This window comes from Bos grunniens, chromosome 24, assembly GCF_055505025.1.
Source record: "Bos grunniens cultivar Pamir isolate PY7600 chromosome 24, Bosgru_T2T1.0, whole genome shotgun sequence".
Taxonomy (NCBI): Eukaryota; Metazoa; Chordata; class Mammalia; order Artiodactyla; family Bovidae; genus Bos; species Bos grunniens.
The window spans coordinates 38,764,559-38,788,169 of NC_141188.1; the positions used below are offsets into that span (position 1 = coordinate 38,764,559).

The 23,611-nt window shown below is 46.0% G+C and overlaps 1 protein-coding gene across 11 annotated transcripts in view; it reads right to left on the reverse strand.

The window, feature by feature from the left end:
• Positions 1-23,611, reverse strand: part of LPIN2 (lipin 2) — a 93,723-nt gene that overhangs the window by 16,005 nt on the left and 54,107 nt on the right. For 6 of the 11 annotated variants that reach the window (XM_086373095.1, XM_086373096.1, XM_086373102.1 and 3 more), the window contains exons 2-7: positions 18,586-18,786; positions 9,040-9,135; positions 6,969-7,270; positions 3,184-3,291; positions 2,417-2,540; positions 1,360-1,687 (exon numbers count right to left, since the gene is read on the reverse strand). In XM_086373095.1, the coding sequence (XP_086229221.1) occupies positions 1,360-1,687; positions 2,417-2,540; positions 3,184-3,291; positions 6,969-7,270; positions 9,040-9,135; positions 18,586-18,777 (1,150 nt within the window). In that variant the 5' untranslated portion in view covers positions 18,778-18,786. Of the gene's footprint in view, positions 1-1,359; positions 1,688-2,416; positions 2,541-3,183; positions 3,292-6,968; positions 7,271-9,039; positions 9,136-18,585; positions 18,787-20,196; positions 20,376-23,611 lie in introns of those variants that run through there. The other 5 variants (XM_086373099.1, XM_086373100.1, XM_086373092.1 and 2 more) reach the window with 4 other exon arrangements.

Sequence of the window (23,611 nt, forward strand, 5' to 3'; positions counted from 1 at the left end):
GAGTCTTCTTCAGCACCACAGTTCAAAAGCATCAATTTTTTGACACCGAGCTTTCTTTATCGTACAACTCCCACATCCCTATACGACTACTGGAAAAACCATAGCCTTGACAAGATGGACCTTTGTCAGCAAAGTAATCTCTCTGCTTTTTAATACGCTGTCCAGGTTTGTCATAGCTTTTCTTCCAAGGAACAAGCATCTTTTAATTTTGTGGCTGCGGTCACCATCCACAGTGATTCTGGAGCCTAAGAAAATAAAATGCTATTGCTTCCACTTTTTCCTCATCTATTTGCCATGAAGTGATGGGACCGGATGCCATGATCTTAGTTTTTGAATGTTGAGTTTTAAGCCATTTTTTTCACTCTCCTCTTTCACCCTCATCAAGAGGCTCTTTAGTTCCTCTTTGCTTTTTGCCATTAGAGCGGTATCATCTGCATACCTGAGATTGTTGATATTTCTCCCAGCAATCTTGATTCCAGCTTGTGCTTCATCCAGACTGGCATTTTACATGATGTACTCTGCACAGAAGTTAAATAAGCAGGGTGACAATATACAGCCTTGTACTCTTTTCCCAACTTTGAACCAGTCAGTTGTTTCATGTAAGGTTCTAACTATTGCTTCTTGATCCGCACGCAGGTTTCTCAGGAGGCAGGTAAGGTGGTCTGGTATTCCCATCCCTTTAAGAATTTTCCAGTTTGTTGTGATCCCCACAGTCAAAGGCTTTAGCATAGTCAATGACGCAGAAGTAGATTTTTTCTGGAATTCCCTTGCTTTTCTTTATGATCCAATGGATGTTGGCAATTTGATCTCTGGGTCCTCTGCCTTTTCTAAAATCCAGCTTGTACATCTGGAAGTTCTCGGTTCACATACTGCTGAAGCCTGTCTTCCCTGGTGGCTCAGATGGTAAAGAATCTGCCTGCAATGCAGGAGGCCCGGGTTCAAACACTGGGTCAGGAGGATGCCGTGGAAAAGGGAATGTCAACCCACTCCAATATTCTTGCCTGGAGAATCCCAAGGACAGAGTAGCCTGGTGGGCCATGGTCTATGGGGCCGCAAAGAGTCGGAAACGACTGAACAACACTTAAAGGGATTAATTTTACTCATTAATTGACTTTAATACTTTCATAATTTTTTCAGAGAATGCTTCTCAGCAGCCATGGCCGGGAGAGAGAGGAGGTCAGAGTTGGCTCTGGGGGTGCCCACAGTGTGATGGGGAAGCCACACTAAGCACCCCCCTATCCCCACCCTGGTGTGGCAGGTCCCGGTCCGGAGGAGGGGGCCCAGTCCATCACCTGAAACCCTGGAATAATTCACTACCTAGATTCGGAGCTGCCGAGGTCAAACCAAAGCCCTGATTACCTCTCTTCTTGGAGGGCGAGTCGACCTTAGCGGCTGGTCGAGCTTCCGAGGGCGCCTCCACGAAGAGGGGTGAGGGAGGCAGGTGGGGGGCATCCAACCCTGCGGGGGGCTCCTGAGGGCCTGCTGCCAAGGCTGCCCCACCATGCTGCTTCCCTGGGGCTCGCGGCTTGGGCTTCACGATGGTGCAGACCGTCTCCCCCATTGAAGCGTCCTTCTCGACCTCACTCAGGAGGCTGTCCTCGCTGGGGATCACCCGGAAGTGGGTGTTTTCTGACGGCGTGATCATCGCTGTCCTGGGGTGATGCTCGGACCGCTCCCGTTTGCTGACCTGAAACAGGCATTGTTTCAACGTTAACTACTGTCGAAGGTGTCTGTTAACTCTGTTTCCTAATCTGGATGCTGGTGCAAGTGTTAATTTTATTTATAACTAGCACACATTCACTAAACACGTAATTTTGTTTGTGTAAAACAGTTCATAATTAAATAGTGGGAAAAACTATTCACTGCATTTTGTTCACTGTTATGATACTTACAAACGCATTATATTTATAATTGTTCTACTATAAAGATCTAAGAACTGGAGAAGACGGGACACGTGAACATTTCAGATGACAGAGGAAGAACACTTGATCACCCCAGGGAGTTGAGGCCTGCCTTCACTACCTCAAGGCCCTGTCACAGCAACGTAAAAAGCAGAATGTGTATTTTCAAAACACTACATTTTTTGTCCTCTCAAGAAAAGCACCGTCCCAATTTTTTCTTCTTTCACTAAGAGCTGACAAAAAAGCTTTCATAATCGATTAAGTTGCCTACTTAAACTTTCAGTGGAAGTTTTACTTTCCTTTAGGTACTTTAAAGTTTTTCCTGATTAAAATGTTAAATTAACGGTCAACATTATTGACTACACTGATGGATTCCTTCTGCTGTGAACACAGCATGAATGTTATAGATGGTGTTAACGTGGCTTCGCTCATGTGGCCACACGAGGGCGCCACCCCCTTTCACTCCCATCACTGGTGCAAAACCCACCGTCCGCCTGCCCCAGGGAGCCCTCTACCTTGGTGGACTCCGGGAACCCGCCCCACGTCCACTCCATGTGGGACTCGGATCTGAGCAGGCTCCCGGCGGGCTTCACTTCCAGCTCTGAGTCGCTCTTAGGACAGGCCACCGGCGGGTAGGGGCTGCAAACACAGGACAAAGAAACGTGATGATGTAAAAGCTGGGAATTTCGGTCTTGCTGAGCTGAACAGAGGAAAAGAAATACAGAGAAATAGAAGTCTGACCACGTCAATTTCACCTGCAGATACAAAATGGCTACTTTTTCCACTTGAGTTCTTTAATAATAATAAAAACAATGCCAACTAGCATTTACTGTGGACTTGCTGGGTCCTCAATAATATAATTATCCTGCTTGATTCTCACCAGAAATCAACGAGAAAGGTAATTTTATAGGAGAGGAAATGCATGGAAAGATGGGTAAAGTTAATGTAATACAGAAAGAAACCAGACTTGAGCACAGAGTGTGACTGCACGTTTCTTCACGGTGTTACCCAGTTACACAGCGAGCAGTTCACACCATCAAGAACTGAAGAGGGTCAGATTCTATGCTGATTATACAGATCCATACTGGCCAACCCTGAGAATAAGTCAGATCAAGTGTAGGAAGAAGGTAATTGCTGAGGGGGAAGGTCCACACCCGTGTGGAAAGCACACCTCCAGTCCTCTTGGATATGAAAGACTTGGAAGCATCAACATGTGGAGTAACAGAAAAGCTACTCAGCTTATCCTTCCTGTAAGAAATGAAACCAACTCCAGAACACCTACTTGTCTAAAGGGGACCAGTCTCCATCAGACAAGGGGTAGTGGTCTCCGGAATGGAAGAGCAGGGGCTCCTTATGTTCTTCTTCCTTTAAGGAAGCATTTGAAGATTTTCTGTGAAAGAAAAAAAAAATCACAGAGACAGAACAATGTCACTCACAACAGTTTTATAATATCCCCCAATTATGACACTGTCTAAATGATACAAAAGAAGAAAGTCAAATGAACACTTAATAACTAAGTCTCTTAAAAAGGGAAATCTACGGACTGAGGAGCCTAGCAGTCTACTGTCCGTGAGACTGAAAGAGGCAGACATGACTGAGCCACGGACACCACCTTCCAAGAAGGAGAAAGGGGTTCACTGGTGCCACCTACTGGACACCACTGCAATCACCATTCAACCACGGGATAAATGGGAGGGACAAAAGATGTGATTAAAAACTCCTTTTTACATCGGGTAGGGGTACTTCCGTCTAGTCAAGGCTATGGTTTTTCCTGTGGTCATGTATGGATGTGAGAATTGGACTGTGAAGAAAGCTGAGCGCCGAAGAATTGATGCTTTTGAACTGTGGTGTTGGAGAAGACTCTTGAGAGTCCCTTGGACTGCAAGGAGATCCAACCAGTCCATCCTCAAGGAGATCAGTCCTGGATGTTCTTTGGAAGGACTGATCCTGAAGCTGAAACTCCAGTACTTAGGCCACCTCATGCAGAGTTGACTCATTGGAAAAGACCCTGATGCTGGGAGGCATTGGGGGCAGGAGAAGGGGACGACAGAGGAAGAGATGGCTGGATGGCATCACCAACTCGATGGACATGACTTTGAGTGAACTCCGGGAGTTGGTGATGGACAGGGAGGCCTGGCGTGCTGTGATTCACGGGGTCACAAAGGGTCGGACACGACTGAACTGAACTGAACTGAGGAGTACTTGACTCAGAGGCTACAAGAAGCAAACTAAGGCTTTATTGTACATTGCATCCAAGCCTTGCAAATCTGAAGCAGTAAAATCCTATCTTCAGTTCAGTTCAGTCGCTCAGTCGTGTCCAACCTTAGGTACTACTTAATCAAGGACCTAGAGGAGTTTAGTAACTTGCCCAAAGTAAAAAAGCTGGTAAGTAGTTGTATTCAAAGCAAGCAAGTCTGTGTTCTTTTCACTACACTCTCCTGCATGTTACAGAAAATGGAAGAAAGCAGAAAGCTGAAGACAAAAGCTATGGCTTAAAAATTCCAAAATACAGGAAAAAAACTCTTAAAAACCCGGAACTTATTTTCAGTCTGAGAACTTTCTCTAAGTTAGAATCTGCAGGATGTAGGGATGTGAGGAAGATGACACAAAAGTATGATAGATGCTTTTAAAATTCATTCTCAGACTTCGAACTGTAGAAGACTGAACTACTGCTAATAAGGTTTGAATTAATTTACCCTTTGGTTTTCCTGATTTGCAAAGTTAACAGAACTAACTTGCCATATAACCTTGAAAACACCACTCAGAAGCACTGAGGGTCCTAGTTTTTCATCTTTAGTTAGAAATTTATCCCTTGTTCTGTGTACTTGACAAGAGTCAATGTGAGACTCGTGTGGTGTGTCATGTTGAGAGCACTGCAAAGTATACAGAAAAACTCTGAAAAGTTCAAACACTAAATACGATACAAATTCAAGAGCTCCTTACAGAAACCTTAATATTCTACCAGGACAGACATGAGACTATCTATCACTTAATTAGCTAGACAAAAAATACAGATAGAAATCATTGTATTAATTTGTATTATCTCTTCTCTCCTTTACATCTTAATTCAATATGCTCTGCTTTACCACCAACTGTTACGTAACTATTTTTCCTTTTGGCTGCATTTCCTAATTCAGGTTTTCCTAACCCTCATCTCTTCCGTCTCAGAAAGACTGAGCTCTGGCAAACCACCTCATTTAAGAGGAAAGATACATATATCATGTAAAAGGCTGATATCCAGATAAAAATACTGTATTTGTTAAAAGAGGAGGTTGCAATGGTAAAAGCAGAAAGGGAAATCATTTGCTATGCAAAGTCCTTATCTGCCAAATTTGAAAGGGTAGTACAGCCTGGCCTATTACTATTTACGTATTTGAAAGAGGTTTGAAAAGAGCAACATAAATGCCATGGAAAATTTTTTCTTTAAACGTATCTTTGGAATATGTTTCACCACAGTATAAAAGACGGGGCTTCCCTAGTGGCTCTGACAGTAAAGAATCTGCCTGCAATGTTGGAGACCTGGATTCAACCCCTGAGTCAGGAAGATCCCCTAGAGAAGGAAATGGCTACCCACTCCAGTACCCTGGCCTGGAGAGCTCCATGGCCAGAGGAACCTGGTGGGCTACAGTCAATGGGTCGCAAAGAGTAGGACACGACTGAGTGACTAACACACACATACACGGGGCTGCAAAGAGGACACGACTAAACGATACACATACACTGCTGCCACACACACAGTAAACCAAGAAACCCAGCAAAGCAAACTGGATTTAATAAAATATTGAGAGAGAGAGAAAGAGACCAGGCACCATTAAGAATTTACAAGCCCTGGAAGGCAGGACATGTCTTCTCTGGGCAGATCTGGACAAAAATAGAACTCATTAGTTCAGATCCATCAGAGTGATGGAAAAAGCTGCTGATGCTGAGGTTCCCTTTAGTCCTGGGATTCACGAAAACCTGCCGAGCACATTCAAAATGCACACGTACCCAAGGACAGGCAGCCAGGAGGCTGACCGTGAGGGGCTAACTAAGCCTGTGGCACGGGGATGTAAGGGAGGGTACAGATGAGAGCGTGAGGAAGAGCAGCGCTGACTCTATGCTGAAACGCAGCACAAACGACTGCATCAACCCTGAACAGCAGAGGATCTGCGGCCGGCCAGATGATCTCACGCTGGTTAGGGCTGGGGGCGAGGCCCAGCTCAAGTTTGCGGACAGTGCGTCTGGAGCACTTCAGGCTTCACAGACGACCCCTAACATCACGGCTCCAAGTTCAGCTTTACTGTGTAAAACAAGTACTTTTCTCATTCAAAAGCCAACAGAGGTTCCATGATGTTCACAACTATTGATTCAATGAACTGCACACTTAGATCCATGAATATTACTGTATGTAAATACATCCCAGTTTCTAAAGCACAGGGACAAAAACCAACAGAAAGTCAAAGTCAGTGGCCTGAATCATCTACATGGATAAATCAGAGGGACTAAATGAGCTTTTATCTATTCAGCTGGCAGCACGTATGTAAGAGATAAGGGGTTGCTAATGACCAGGGCCAAAGTTCACTGCTGACACCAGCTGACCCTTGCCCTCAGCTTAGGGTCACTCAGTCCATCTCAGTGTGACTAATGATCAAGTTTGCTTTTGGAAACAGGACATGCCCCATAAAAGACCCCTCTCGACAGGGCAGAAGGGGGCTGGTCAGTGTCTGTTTCGTGCAGCAGAATGAAGGGGAGAGGAGGAAGGCATGGAGACCCTCGTCCCTGCAGACTGACACAGGTGTCCTCTGAGGCCAGAGACGGTCAGGAAGGCAGCAGCGGCCTCCAGCCCCTGCAAGCCTGTCTGCCCTGGTGGATGGAAAGCAGAGACATCTTTCTGATGGTGTGATTACAGTCCTACACTGTGGTCTCTGCTGGGTGCTGTAAGCATCTCCATTGCACATCTGCCCTGGAGACGGAACCCAGCATCACCCACATGAAAACCCTCCTCCTCCCCAGAGCCACCTGTGTCCAAGTGCATGGCTTTCAGGGCAGACACACCTGGACATCTTTCCTTCCGTCCCTTTTGCCTACCTTGCCGACTGGGCCCCCTTGTCATCATCGGAGCTCAGATCCACACCCGTGGCGTCCTCGGCAGGGGGCGACACGGCCTGCTCCTCCTTCTTACTGTCCTGTTTGCATTTCTTCCTCCTTCGTTTTTTCTTTTTCACAGAACTGGGGGTGAAGACTGTCTCTGCTTCCAGGATGTGGGCAACGTCCGAACTCTGAGAAGGTCTTTCATTTCCACCTGGTTTCACCAACGGGCTGTCGACGTCTGTAAAGAACTGATCTTCAGTAGGGATTGGTGAGGTGGCCAGGTAAGCAGGGAGCTTCTCCTTAAAGAGAACATGAGAAAGAAAGTTTGACAAACCCTATGGTGAATCAAAACAGCAGTGATTCTGGCTGGGCCTAAACCTCACGGTGGTACAAAGAACACCTACCTAGCCCCCGAAGGTGAGGCAGTCACACTGACCACCACCTGCATAGGTCTCCACCCCCTGCACAGCTGAGCCTTAGCACGTGTGGGTCCACGCAGCTGAACATAGTGGAGGAGGGACATGCCGGGGCAGCACAGGGCACGTGGAAGCTCAGCCAGAACAGATTCACTGTTGGGGGAGGGGGGCGGGCGGGTGAGCTGAACGTGCATCAGCACAAGGAAGGTTCGAGAAACGCACGTCCATACCATGGACTATCATGCAGTGATGGAAAGGACGATGCTCGGTCTAGAACTTCTGACTCAGCGGGGGTGTTGATAACAACAGCAGGAGAAACAAAAGGTCAGTAAGTGGAGGCCAGAGGGATCCTGGTAATGTTTATCCCTCTTTAAACCAGGAGCCGCTGGAAAGCGGGGCTTCTCTTCACGGTCTGTGTGGACAGCAGTGATTCTAGTGTTGTTGGATGAACTGCAATTTGTAATTTTTAAAGAAAAGCACATTATGCTAAAGAAAATCTGACCAACTGGGTCATATGCGGAATAGAAAAAAAAGGCTGGAAAGCTGACACTCTGCTGAGCAGTTCTAAGTGGAATCATGAGAAGTGACATGTGAAGCAGGCAGCAGACTCTCAGCACCCAGTCCTCTCACTGCCAGATTTACAGGGAGCCTCGTCAGTGCGACAGGTTACATCAGAGATGTTCATTCTCGTGATAACTCACTGCTTCTTTCTGCCTTTCGCCTGTGTCTCTGATAGGGAAATTTTTTCTCCAGGGCAAGTAAATGCAAATAAGACAACATGAAAACAAGTAATTAAGATACGAGGAGGAACACCGGTCTGGTAGGTTCCCCTTCATAATCACTGGTCCCTGCTGCCTTCCACGCAGTACTGAGGCTGCCAGCCCCGAGTGAACAATGATGAACAATCTCATTTACTGACGCTGCCAGCCCCGAGTGAACAATGATGAACAATCTCATTCCACTGTTGTTTTCTTTTGGGAATTTATGGCATCAAGCTAGCAGTTCATCTTCACAAACCAAAAAAAGTAGCTCTCTGTCCTTAATAATTTGAAGCTATCGTTTTTGCTCTGAGATTTTATTCTCCACAATGAAAGACTTAATGATGCCCCCTAAGAAGTTGTAAGAAGATCCACCTTAAATCAATCAGGAGCAGCTTAGACACATTCACATCAGTGGATACACAGGGAAGGGGGTCAGCTGTGCTCTCGCTGAAAGAGGCCAAACACGCAACAATCACACATAAAGGGCAGAGGCCAATTAGTCACATCTCCCCAGATCATAATAAACTAATGCACCTCACTATCAAGGATCGGGATGTAATGTCCCCAACAGAAACCTCAAACGCGTTAGCAAGTTCAAAGGTCACGTGTCCACATGCAGACGCAGCCTGCTGTGCGTCTGTGATGACTCGGGTGGAGTTGAGCGTGTTCAGGCCAAGGTGTGAACTGTGCAGGCACCACCTGAGAAAGTCACAGGGCGCTCAGGGGGCCGTGCCAGGGCCTTCGCACGTGGGCAGCCTGGACCTCAGGGCTGGGGGTGGGGGGAGTTCCTCCGGCTCCAGCTCCCTTCCCACAGCCCAAAGTGAAAGCTCATCTAGCCAGCAGTGACCATCCACGAGTGCGCGGCGAGCATGGCCCGCCCCCAGGACTTACATACTCCTCTTCCGTTTCCTCTACAAAGAAGGCTTCCCCGTTGTCACCCAACTTCATGTGGAGATCCACAGCGTCGCCATTGATCTCTATGTCAATCTAGGAGCAGACACAGTGAGGCTGAGCAGTGAATGTCCATCCTCCCAGCTCAACAAAGCCCAGACTCCAAGCTCTCAGGCCGAGCTTAGTCCTGAGGCTCCCAGAGAGACCCTCCACTCCCTGCCCCACCCCACCCCCTCCCCATGTCCCACCCCTATGACACCATAGACGGAGAGAAAAGGCTTGATCACCTATTTTCATAACAAATTTTAAAAGTTTATTTTCCCAAATGTCATAAAATGGGGAAAGTGTCACTGTCAGCACACACTTGAGCCGCTCTGGACGTCACATTTTTCTGGAAGGAAAGCTATCACCAATCTAGACAGCATATCAAAAAGCAGAGACATTACTTTGCCGATAAAGGTCCATCTAGTATCTTCAGTTTTTCCGGGAGTCATGTACGGATGTGAGAGTTGGACTATAAAGAAAGCTGAGCACCAAAGAATTGATGCGTTTGAACTGTGGTGTTGGAGAAGACTCTTTGAGAGTCCCTTGGACTGTAAGGAGATCAGGAAATCAGTCCTGAATATTCACTGGAAGGACTGATGCAGATGCTGAAACTCCAGTACTCTGGCCACCTGATGTGAAGAACTGACTCACTGGAAAAGACCCCGATGCTGGGAAAGATTGAAGGCGGAAGGAGAAGGGGACGACAGAGGATGAGATGGTTGGATGGCATCACCGACTCAATGGACATGAGTTTGCGTAAGCTCCAGGAACTGGTGATAGACAGGGAAGCCTGGCGTGCTACAGTCTATGGGATTGCAAAGAGCCAAATACGACGGAGCAACTGACCTGCACTGGAGTCACAGCACCGCCAGGCCTCCTGTGAGAGACTCGGGTCAGCACGAGCCTCAGGTCCCAGACTGTGCTGATCATGTGACTACAGGAAGCACACACTTCACCACCAGCCCCTCCGTCTACAGTCACCCAGTCATCTTGCGGTAACCACAGGGAGTGGCTTGAGGCTCGCCTCGGATACTGAAATCCACACACGCCCAGGTCCCTTACAGAGGAAAGGGCGTCATCCTTGCACAGAACCCACCCACATCTTCCCACGTACTCTAAAGTCATCTCTAGACTACTTCTAAGACGTAGCACAACATAAATGCTATGCAAACACTTGCCAGTGCATAACAAATCAAGTTTTGCTTTTGGGAACTTTCTGGAAAAATTTTTTCCAAGTATCTTTGATCTATGATTGGTTGAAACCTTGGATGCAGAACCCGTGGATACAGAGGGGTGACTGGACAGAAGCAGCAGAGGCCCGTCATGACCACGGGCTCGTCACGTCGCTTCTTCAGAGCCTGTCAGTGACCAGTCCCAGCACATCTGTCCCTCAGTTCAGCCACAGGTGGCGAAGTGTATGGTTGGGCTGCCTCCTGGTCTCCCAGTGACAAACCCAGCTGACACCTTATGAAATGGACAACGGAAGGAGGACACTGGCCAGGACCAAAGTGCAGTTAAAGAAACAAACAGTACCAGTGCTGGGAGAGAAACCAAAATGGACATCAGCAGTTACAGAAGCAGCAGCCAAGCATGCAAACAAGAGACCCAGGACGTGTGGCAGAGGAACCTGGAGGCGAGCTTATCCCAGAACGGAGGGAAGGGGCTGAGACAAAAGGATGCAGAGGGAGAGGAAGGGACACGGGCAAAACCCTCAGGCCGAAGCAACTCCCCGAAATGCCTCGGGGCATGGCAATTCCAAAGGATCAAAAGCTGGAAGCTGAGGCAGATTCAGAAAGGAGCAGAGCAAACTGCTAGACAATGAGAAGACACTTGTTCCACAGTGCAAGTGTTACGTCAAGAAGGCAAGAGCTGTTCACACCACTCCTGATGAGTGTTTTGTGAAGAAATAAGACACTTAATTCTCATTATTTCTCATGTTTGGAATTGCAGTACACTAAGTACTATTTTACCATTTTTCATTTTCCTGTACATTTATAACACAGAGTTTTGGCAAGTTTTGACCAAAGCTTATAGAGGTCATGGACAAACCCTAACTTCCCTTACTGACTAAATGTGCAGGGTTTCAGCTTGCCCATTTTCATTATCTGTATTACTGTGCAAAGTGAGGTGTGTTTATATAAATGAAATACTGCTATATCATTTAAAAATAATGCAGTTGTTTATCTGCAGGTTCTGAATACTTTTAAATATTTTACAATAATAAATACTAACTTTCAAAACTCTTACCAATAACTTGTGAACTCTGGCTTTAGACTGTTCAGAGACATAGAGACAAACACACAAAGGCATAATATAGACGTAAGTGGAACAATCTGTGAGCTCAGTGTCCTTAGCTCTGCACGGCCCTTGTGGTGGGAACAACTGCACGGTCCACTGGCTGTTTCCACTGAGGACCAGTGATCCCTTCCAACCACAGCTGAGCCTGGTTCACTTCCAGCTCCATCTTCCTGGGAGTAACCAAATGATGGGATAAGCAACATCGTATTAAACAATATTAGTTGACGTATGTTGTCAATGCTTGTTGTAACATAACCGTGTTTAAGGGAAGAAGAAGAAGAAAATGAATCTAAGGAACTTTGGAGAACAGTATGCGGACTATAGAATTCTAGGTTTAAAGGCAGAAAAAAAACTCTGAACAGATACTGTACTGCAGTTAGTGATTTCTTTTTAATCACAGAGATGTGGGTTCACAATCCTGAAACTCCTTTATATGTATTCTAGGACTGAACAAACATGTTGTTTACTGTGGATAATGAAAGCCATGGTGCTCACTGTAGGAGAAAGATGCTGCAATGAGGAGATGAGCCCTGAGGTGCCAGGTTGGAAGGGCGGCGATGCTGCAAACCCCCAGTTCTTACAGGCAGGTACAGATACAGGTACTTATACATGTGAATCTTTCAGCTCTGCCGGCTGGGGAGCTATAGGCAATTGCACCTCAGACCAGTGAGCGTACCCAGGGACCAGATCTTTGTTTCCAGACACTGTTCTCCAATCAAAGAAACCAAAGCTCCCTTCAGTTCAGTTCTGTCGCTCAGTCATGTCCGACTCTTTGCGACCCGATGGACTGCAGCATGCCAGGCCTCCCTGTCCATCACCAACTCCCAGAGTTTACTCAAACTCATGTCCATCGAGTCGGTGATGCCATCCAGCCATCTCATCCTCTGTCATCCCTCCTCCTGCCTTCGATCTTTCCCACCATCAGAGTCTTTTCTAATAAGTCGGTTCTTCGCATCAGGTGGCTAAAATATTGGAGTTTCAGCTTCACCATCAGTCCTTCCAATGAATATTCAGGACTGACTTCCTTTAGAATTGACTGGTTGGATCTCCTTGAAGTCCAAGGGACTCTCAAGAGTCTTCTCCAACACCACAGTTCCAAAGCTCCCTTGGAGAAACAATAATAATTCCAGGGTTGAGGCAGAGAGAGTAGATTCTCCTGGACTATCTTCCAGTGCCAGAAAGTAACAAAGAAGTGCTCAAAAAATGATAGGAGCATTTCAAAAGCACTCAGCTCGAAGGAGCTAACCACGACTGAAACCGGGACCATCTTAGCAACTACAGAAATAAAGATGGTAATGATTACAACCCACAGGGTAAAACTAATATCCATGAGTCCACACCAATCTAATAATTGAATAGCTAAGTAAATAAGAGAATAGCTCTTTGACAAAGTACAATTTCAATGAATAAGTGGAGCGCAAAGAATGGAAACAGAAAGTCACCATTTGGGAAACACCACAGCAATCACACACAGCAAAGTCCACTGTGACCCCTAAAATTCCTGGTGAGAGCATAATGAGAGACAGGCTATGTGCACAGTCCCAAGGTTTCTTCCCACAAATAATCTCACAGCCACCACTCAACAGCGAGCAGAGTTACCACCACCAGCAAGGAGGGTGCACCTCATGCGGTGTCATTCTCACCCAAACGAGAAAGCATCAGAGAACTCAAACTGAGAGACCATCTACACTGTAACTGTTCTGCACTCTAAGAAGTCAAGGTCACACGGAAAGACAGGACTGTTGGGCGAGAGCAAGGAGGGATCCTGCAACAGAGAAAAGACATGAGCAGAAAAACTGGTGAAGTGGTAATAAGGTCTGTGTCGTTTGCTGTTCACTTGCTAGTGGTGTGCGACTCTGCGATCCCGCAAACTGCAGCACGCCAGGCTTCCCTGTCCTTCACCACATCCTGGAGTTTGCTCAAATTCATGTCCACCGAGCTGGTTACGTTATCTAACCACCTTATCTTCTGTTGCCCCCTTCTCCTTTTGCCTTAGATCTTTCTCAGCATGAGCGTCTTTTCCAATAGTCTTTAGCTGACACTTTATACTGATGTTGACTTCCTGGTTCTGATCAGCGTACTATAGTCACATGGAACGTGAACACGAAGGGAAGAGGCTGGTGAAGGTATATGGAAACTTAAAAACTGCACTTGCAACTTGTCTGTACATCTAAAACAAACTAAAAAATATGTCAAAACAATGAAACAAAGCCTGAGGAACTGTCACAGAGTGGAGGAGACTCAGAGCACAGGATGGTGAGAGGTTCTGTGTCACGGTGATGGCCTCCTGGCTGGCTCAGACAGTATAGAGTCCACCTGCAATGCGGGAGACCTAGGTTCGATCCCTGAGTTGGTAAGATCCCCTGGAGATGGGAACAGCTTTCACTCCAGTATTCTTGCCTAGAGAATCCCATGGACAGAGGAGCCTGGTGGGCTACAGTCCATGGGGTCACAAAGAGTTGGACACAACTGAGCGACTTTTACGGGTGCACATGTGTGTTTAAACCTATCAAGTACGGCCTTTGAATACGTGCAGTTGGTGTGTTAATTATAAAACTGTAAGAAAAGGATAACACTATAAAAGGAAATCAGAAAAATAGGCAACTAAGAAATGAATCCAAAATAAGTGAAAAATCTTACGTAAAAAATTCCCTATTCCAGAAACGTTAATGATTATTTTACACAAAGCTCACATTTCTTTTACTTGTTAAAACAAAGAGGAGCATGAAGCAGTTTCCATAGGACAAGCATTAACCCTCACTCGCCCCCCAGCTGGCCCTTCTCAGTGCTATTACTCAGAATGTTTACTGAAAAAGCGGCATATGACGAGAACTCTAACTCCTCTAAAACAAAATGCTGCAACAAGCTCCCGAGCCAAGAAAAAAACATACTTTCAGACAAGTGTTTAAAGTTTTCTTTCATAATAAACTAGTTGAAGTCACATACGCATCTAGAGTCATGTAAGGCTTCTGAAGCAGCTGAAATAATGGCAGCTTCTTCCAGAGTCGTAGGAAGACTGTCTCTAATCAAAAAAGTTACGTGAGAACTGAAGAAAAAAAAAAATTTGCTCCATAATGCCAAATTTCAAGTTTCTCAGGATGACTTAATTTATTCAACTAGACTCAGACCTATAATTTAAATAACCCATGTTTGTTGACTGACTGCTACATAAAATTTGAAAGTTAAACTAAATAGGACAAATGAAATATTTAAAGTTATTCTATCTTAGATTAAAAAAATAATAACAGATTCACACTAATACCATCCTTTAAAACACTCATTTTTGGAGATTACCCATTTATCTGACATACCTGGGGAAATGGAAGAATGCTTCTCCAGGATGCAGATTCAAAGTTTGTTTTAAAACCATTCTTAAACAGTTAACCCTTTGGTTTACATTTATAGTCCTTATTTTTAGGGATCAAATGTGACTCTTTTTGAGGGGGTGGAGTGCCACGCAGCACGCAGGATCTTAGGTCCTCCACCACGGATTGAACCCCGACCCCGGAGTGAAAGCCCTGAGTCCCAACCACTGGATCACCAGGAATTCCCAAATGTGACATTTCTTGATTTGACTCTAAATGGAGCTTGGTTCTTTCAAAAAATTAAATCTAACATCAAGATTGTGCCAATACTGAGAATACTTCAAGGAATATGCCATGAGTCCTTTAGGTCTCAAAGGAAAAATACTGAAACTATTTTGAGAGAGGGCACCAAGCTGGAATAAATGCTTCCCAAGGTGACTATTAAAGAGGACCCTCATTTTTGTTTTTTCATGTTTTTAATTTTTTAAAAATTTATTTACTAACATTGTGTTGTTTTATGCCATACATCAACATGAATCAGCCATAAGCACACGTATGTCCTCTCCCTCTTGAACCTCTCTCCCACCCGATCCCATCGTGTAGGCTGTCACAGAGCACCAGTCTGAGCTTCCTGCATCCACATCAAACTCCCACTGGCTTCTATTGACCTATGGTAGTGCACATGCTTCCATGTTCCTCTCTCCATTCGTCCCACCCTCCCCTTCCGCTTCAAAGCTTGTTTTAAAACCATTCTTAAACAGTTAACCCTTTGGTTTACATTTATAGTGTCCACTAGGAGAACCCTCACTTTGAAGTGCCAATATTACTTTCAGTGAAGTGAAAGTCACTTAGTTGTGTCCGACTCTTTTCGACCCCAAGAATTCTCCAGGCCAGAATACTGGAGTATTCTGGGTCGCTGCTGCCTTCTCCAGGGGATCCTCCCAACCCAGGGATTGAACCTAGATCTCTGGCACTGCAGGCGGATTCTTTACCAGCTGAGCCACCAAGGAAGCCCAAGGAAGAAGTTTACTTCTAGTAAACTGGTTTCAAAAACACTCGTTTCCATATGGTCATATTTCCTACATTGTGCCTTTTGCTCAACACATATGACAGATGTTGAAACAGAACTAGTTCTGGGAGGTGCTGGCAGTAGCAGGCGCATGTTTCGGCCACTCTTTGGGTGGGTGTATCTCTGTTCCCTTTGGAGATCCAGCCTCCTCTATTTCAGAGCATCTATTTCCAGTGGTTATAGAGAGCAGAGGTGGGGCTGCTGCCCCAGCCAGGCCAATCAATACATTTCACCCCCAGCTATGGTGACTGGTCCCCGAGACGTATGTGACCAAGTCTGACAGGGAGACTAACTCTGGTACTTTTGCAGAAAGGAGAGGCTGTCTTCCCACTGCGGCTGCTGAGTCAACGGAAGTCAGCCTGCGTGTGTGGCATTAGACAGACAGACACGAAGGGAGCAGAGCTGAAAGGCGAAGGGAGACGATTCTGGTGACACCTTCAGCAGCTCTAAGCAAAGCCCTGAGTATTTCAAATCCTCCTGGACTTCAGTTACACAGGCCAATTTAATTCCTTTTTTGCCTAAGCTAGTGTGATGTGGACTTTTGTCATCCATGATGGAAACAGTCCTAATACACGGGGTTATTTACCTTTGATAAGCAATTAAATCATGTTTTGTGTTAAATCAACAAAATTAATATTTCAAAGTATCAAGTACATCTTTATCTTCTGAAAGTAAACTCCTGAATTATGAAAACTACAGGGAGTACTGTGTTCTATCAAGCAAAGAACATGGCAGCGGCAGTGGGAAAATCATTACACTGCCTCTTCCTTTAAAACCAGAGGCTTTCAGGTGGTTAGGCTCTCAAGTTGGAGAAGGAAATGGCAACCCACTCCAGTGTTCTTGCCTGGAGAATCCCAGGAACGGGGGAGCCTGGTAGGCTGCCATCTATGGGGTTGCACAGAGTCTGACACGACTGAAGCAACTTAGCAGCAGCAGCAGCAGGATCTCAAGTTCACTTCATAGGTGTCCCCATACTTGAAAATTGGGTTTTTAATTTAAAATCAACTTCCCTGGTGGTTCAGTGGCTAAGACTCCCCACTCCCAATGCAGGGACCACGGGTTGGATCCCTGGTCAAGGATCACATGTCATAACTAAGACTCAGCACAGCCAAATAAATAAATAATCTAAAATAATAAAATAAAATCAATAGACAGCTTTCCCCAATCCAAAATGACCTAAAATAACACAATTTCTCCAAACTGCCAGTGTCTCAAGGCAGACATGGTTTTGGTTTTACTGTCACAGGAATGCTATGCTTTGGTCAAACAGCCAAATTTCCTCCCAAATACATCCTTTGGGTCTCTGGGCTACCAAGGGAAGGAATGGGAAAGAACCTTTCTCCTTTCCTGGGCCTCATGGATAGACTTCTATTACAAGCTTGACGAGCTGTTTATACAGCACAATGATGTGTGCAGCTGCATGCGGAACTGGATGACTATCTCAGAGGCACACAGCATGCAGCAAGAGAGCCACTGTCTGCCCAGCTGTGCTTACAGATGCACACAAGGGTACACACATCAGCCTGCAGGTTCCAGTGCGGAGGACAGACGACTTATCCGATCGTCTGACCAAAAACCCAGATCACAGAGGGGAAGTGGAGGGCGGGAAGCCCTATGCGTCATTTTACAAACAGATCCTTACACAACTACCGGGAAATTCTAGCGCAGGAACGGCTGCTAATTCTCCCAAAGCAGATACAGTCTGAAAGCACACAAGGTTAGCATCACCAGAAAGTAAGAACAAGTTCCAGGGACGCTCCACTGTGGCTAAACACGCTTGCAATGGAAAGTTTCCTAGTCCCTCAGGGCATCGCCGCTTCTTGTGGTTTCTAAACCCGGGACTCTGAACAGAGGCCGGGCCACACAAGCCCCGCCACCCTGGTTCTCCAGGCTCTTTCAAAATAATGTAAGTTCAATTAAGACTGAGGGAAGTTTCTATTTTAAAGAGTAAGATCAGCTGATTAGCCAAAATCTGAAAAAAAAAAAAAAAAACAGATGTCTGCAACTTAGGACAGTGGTCCTCTGACATGTACTTCTGTGGATCTTTCACTGGGGTTGAAAATCCTGACAGAATCTCGTTATGCTGTTTAGGGAGACAACATGGGACAGGAGTAGAAAGAAAATCACTGCTATGTACCTGCGAAGCTTACTCTTAGCTCCACTTTTTCTAACATGATCGACATCAATCAGATACACTAACAGACTTTCCAAGTGCTCCCTAACCTGAAGGGAAAAGGATGTTTAAAAAAAAAAAAAAAGGAAAGAAAACCAACACCTTCTTTTTGAAAGAAATCATCCCTAAAATAATAAAAGCCTGTGGATTTTCACTTCAGTCAGATTTGTGAAAAAATCCTGGTATTTACAACAAGATTTTACAGCTTTGCAAAAACAAATGTAGAACTTCGTGTTAATTTCATTTAAACAAATATACTCCTCAGCATACCAACCTACTCTATCCAGTTGGTCTGTAGGCATAACACTAAATATTTTGAAGTTCTGTATAAGATAAAGGCACTTTTCTAAATACACCTAACTTCCCCATTTAAAAACTCTAGTTTGGGTTTGGATTTTCTAAGTTGCCACACACAGGACTATTAAAATGATTTTCACTTCTTTTCCCCCCAAGACTTCCTGTGGGAGGGCTTTGAGGATTTAGAAAAAACTCAAAAACAGTATGAAGGGTGGACTTCAACACCACCCTTCAGGGGTGTCTTCAACAGCAGGCAGGTTCTCAAAACAGAAGCAGGGAGGTCCCGGGAGCTCAGGGGAAGGGCTGACCTTGCTGCGCCCCACCGCCCAGGGGACAGAGCACACGCGACCGGCACTCACCACCTTCTCCTTGGACCTCAGGACCCCCAGCTTCCCGAAGCGCACGTGGAAGGGCGAGCACTGGTAGGAGCCATCCTGCTGTCGCACAACCACCACGTCGATGCAGCCGGACAGCGTGGCCTGGTTGATGCCCTTGTAGAGCTCCTTCACCGTGACGATCACCTGCCCCGCCAGCTGCCCCACATAATTCATGGTTTGAGACTAAAAGAGACAGAACAGATTGGATGAGATGTTAACACTGAGTTTGTGGATCTAATGACAACGGCAGAGAAAAAGCTGCAGTGACGACGTGGCCCACGTGGCCCCCAGACTATTATCCACCCCGTGACGCTCGCCCCTCCGTGTCACGCTGACGTGGTAGCTACACACGTCCACGCACGGGCAGCCCCAGCCCGTCCACCGTGGAACTGAGAGGCGGCCCAGCTGGGCGTGCAGAAGTCCCCTTCCCTCTTTCAGCATCTCGGATCAAGCCTGCTACCACGAGGTGCTTCCCCTCAAAGTACAGAACCTGCAGGAACCACCAAGGAACCCCGACACCATTCAGCCCTCCTGCCCGAGACAGCTGGGTTCTGCGTAAAATGCATCCACTAAGGAAGAAGCCATGCAGAACAGTGAGTGAAGATCACCCCCGAGAGGAAGCTCCTGCCGAGAAGTGCGTGAGAGATGGGTTTTCTACAGAATTAAGACTATGGTTCAGACACGCTAGGTTAAACAACCGGTGAGCAAGGCTGGGCTGAACCAATTTATAACAAACCCTTCAGAGCTTCAGCACAGCTCACTAGAACACACGTTCACGTGCCACAAAGTTCAAAGCACAGAAAAAAGGTTTAATCCTGTTCCTTAACGACAATTCACTATTTAAGTCAGGACCACCAGACTGCAGAGTGTCCTCCAGGAAGGGTCAAAAAGGCGAGGGTTCCTGCCTGGGGCGCAGGGCCCCCATCCATTTCATCTGACCACAGGATGGGGGCCTGTGCCCCCGGCTCTTCCGTTAGCCCCTCTTTAGTCCTAAGGTTGTCAAATTTCATTTCCGGTGACCCACACAATCACAGTTCATCCATTAGACACTGGCTCTCCTGGCAGAGTGTCGAAGCACAACCAAGGAAAACACCTTCCTGAGGAGAGGAACACAACTCTGACAAAGACACCCTCCCCGCCTCAACTTCCTTTGAAGCAGAGATACGACGGGCTCTTCTGCAGAGGATTCACTATCAGCATGGCTGCCTCTCTAAACCCGGATCAAAAGCTTTGATTGTGAGATCAAAGTTACAGGCTCAGAAAAGTTCCCAGAGAGCACATTCTAGCTGAAGGAAAATCCAAATCTGAATTGGAAGGACACACGCCCTGCCCGCACAAGCCCAGGGCCCCCAGCGCCCGTGTCGCAGAGATGCCCACTGCTCTTCACAGGAAAGCCGGTGCCTGGACCCCGCTCAGACACTCCTTCCTGCTCTCGTGAACGGCTATCAAGGTCTAGTTCCACGTCACGGAGCCGAGCCACAATAGTGTCACCTGGAAAACGCCCTGAGTATTTTAAAGCTAGTGCCAACAAGGCCCCAAAATGCACCTACAGAAAGAGCTGGCTATGGAGATGTAACCAGCTGGGGAACTTACCACTGACAACAGAATGCAGTGGCACGCGTCCTTTACGAGGTGAGCTCTGCAACAGGGACAAGTTGCTATGATTTCAGCTCTAGGATAAATGAACTCGACAGTAAGGCCAAATGAAGCACGTATCAAGTGCTGGACAATGATTTCTTGAATGAATAAGGGAATGGACAAACCAACCATCACTAAAAGAGAATAAAAAAGTAAGAAACATGTGGAGTGGATATAGTGTTTTATCAGAATATATCAACGTCACATATTTTTTAAACACTGATCTTTTTAGGTTGTGATAACTGTGGATTCACACACATGCAGTTCTAAGAAATAATATGAAGAGATACCGTGTATTCTTTACCAGCTTCCCCCAGTGGTAACATCTGGCAAATTGGGCGTCAATAGTGACTCAATTAAGACTGAGAACATTCCATTATCACCAAAGTTTGTCCTGTGGGCCTCTTATGGTCACACACACCTGCTTTCCCTCTGTCGGCTCTCCCTCCCGAATCCCTGGCAACCACTGATCCGCTCTTCACTGCTGAGATTTTTGCCATTTTTAAGGAGGGTACAGGATCACACAGTACCTAACATTTGGGGACTGCCTTTTCCCGCTCATATTTCTACGGAGACTCATCCAGATTGGTGCATGCACCAACAGCTTGTTCCTCTCTACTGATGCTGAGTATTTCATGGAGTAGATATATGCAGTTTACTCATTCACTGGTTGAGGAACAGCTGAGCTATTTCAGATTTTTGGTTATCACAAAGAAAACTGCTTTAAACATTCCTCTATGGGTTTCTGTGTGAAAATCAGTTCTCAGCTGACTGGGGAAAATGCCCAGGAAACGTGAGCGCGGGTTTGAATGGGACTCGTCGACTTAGTTTTTACAGACGCAGACACCAGAGCTGGTGTCCACTCCCACCAGCCGTGTCTGAGAGACGCAGCGTCTCTGAGTCCCTGCCGGCACTTGACATTGTCGCTACTTTTCATCACAGCCCTGATGACAGGTGTGTGGGGACACTGGTTTCACTTTGCATTTCCCTAATGGCTAATGATGCAGAAAATTAAATTGTGTGATATAAAAGAGCACTACAACTGATTTAGAGAATAAGTGAATAAATATATTTTTGTTCCTTATTTTTGGGGTCATGGTGCACAATCTTTATATGTTAAGAGTGTCTCCAAAAACAGAAGTGAAATAAAGTTTAGTCTTAAGCAGTTCATCTTTTCACTCTCTTTTAGTATTTTTCAGCAACCTAGAACAGTGCATCAGAATTATCATATTCTGTAGGTGATACATGTTCACCAACACCCTCTTGGCCTGTCACGGCACATATGTTAAACCAACAGCACCCACATCTTCGTATTATGCCTGACAGTAGCAATTTTAAAATTAGTTGTGTTACAAATCTAAAAAGAATTTCATAACAAATCATACAGCCCTCTTCCTAAAGAAACTGAAAAATGATAACCTGAGCATCTACATTCAGACGTAAACGACCACATTATAAACTAAATGTGTAACAAGCTTACATCAACTAGAGGACAGAGCCCATAATTAAACGCAACTATGTCTATTCAGGATGGTTTTAATTACCATGGATAAAGGATGGGCTGCTATACAAGAAAGTCTATTGTGTAAACGCCAGTCGCTAAATGCAGAAAAATGCAGGCTGTCAACTGGTTGGTTTCCTCTCAGCAGATATAAAACAACCCCATCCATATAATGAAGCTTGGAGAACAGAGTAAAGGGAGGCCTGGTGCCACCGCCGGGGGGCTGAGCCCCCCGCCCCCCCCACTCAGGCTGCGGAAAACACTGGCAAGCCAGCAAGAAGCCCTCATCGGGAACAGAGTTGGCCAGCACCTTGATCTTGGACTTCCCAGCCTTCAAAACCAGGAGAAATAAATCTCTGTTGTTTAAACTACCCAGTCTGAGGCCTTTTGTTACAGCAGCCTTAGCTGCCAACGACTCAAGTATCTTCTGCAGCATCACACGCTCGATGGCTTTCCAATCCTGCATGCTTCCAGGGGACAGAGACTCACAGCCCTTTCCCCAGGAGGCACTCCAGACAGATGGCCCTGGCTGCTGTGTCCACAGAAGCCACACCGCACGTGCCCCACCCTCCTCTAATGGACCCCTCCACACACCAGGGAGTTCACTACACAACCGCAACCAGGTCTCATCTCTTCTGAGCTAAGCATTCTTAGTCCTTAAAATAAGCGAAATGACTGGGTTTCCTTTCATTTTTATAACAAACTAAAGAATTTACTTTCCTTAAATGGAAGATCCAAAACTAGACACTAGGGCAGGCACAGACAGGCCTGACTGATGTTCAGTCCACGCAGTGTGCAGTGCAATTGGGGCCAGGCAGCAGCACATTGCCCACGGGCTGGCTTACATGGCAGGGGCTCCCGAGACAGGGAAGGAGGCGCTGACAGATCACTAACCACAGACGGTAACCAACTGAGACACTTAACAGAGGCCAAATGGCCCTTCACACATAAAACTCAACAGACCAAATCGCATGATGTTATCTCATTATCAGATTCTCCTTATCAAACATTTTAATGTAAACATACACTAGCATCTGGAATAATAGCTGGGAGGTTTCCAGATTCAATCATTTATCAAAAGTTTAAAGATTTGCTTAGCAGCTTTTCCTGAGCATCAGAGAAACTAAAGTCAACCATCATGATATGCAGTAGAGACTTATAAACAGGAATGGATCAGTAGGTGGTTCAAATACAAATCCCCTCTGATAAAAACTGGCCCCAAACTATTTAAAAGTGACATGTTCAATCAAAAATCACATTTATTAAGAAGAGTAACCTCAGAGATACAGGTAACTGTTAAAATATTACGATTTCTAAATTGTTATCAATACAAAAATGGATACACTGTAAACCACTCATATATAATTAAAATCTGTACTGGAAGTTTTAAGTGAAGTGAAAGTCACTCAGTTGTGTCCGACTCTTTGTGACCCCATGAACTCTACAGTCCATGGAATTCTCCAGGCCAGAATACTGGAGTGGGTAGCCGTTCCCTTCTCCAGGAGATCTTCCCCACCCAGAGATCGAACCTGGGTCTCTGACATTGCCGGCAAATTCTTTACCATCTGAGCCACCAGGGAAGCCCAATAATGCTTGCCTTCATAACGCTGGGTACTGTATTAGTTAGCTGGTACTACTAGTTGAAGCCGAAGCTTCAATACTTCGGCCACCTGATGCAAAGAGCCGACTCACCGGAAAAGACCCTGATGCTGCGAAGATGGAGGGCAGAAGAAGGGTGTGACAGAGGATGAGATGGCTGGATGACATCACCTGACTGGATGGGACATAAATCTGAGCAAGCTCTGGGAGATAGTCAAGGACAAGGAAGCCTGAGTGCTGCAGTCCAAGGGGTTGCAAAGAGCTGGATAC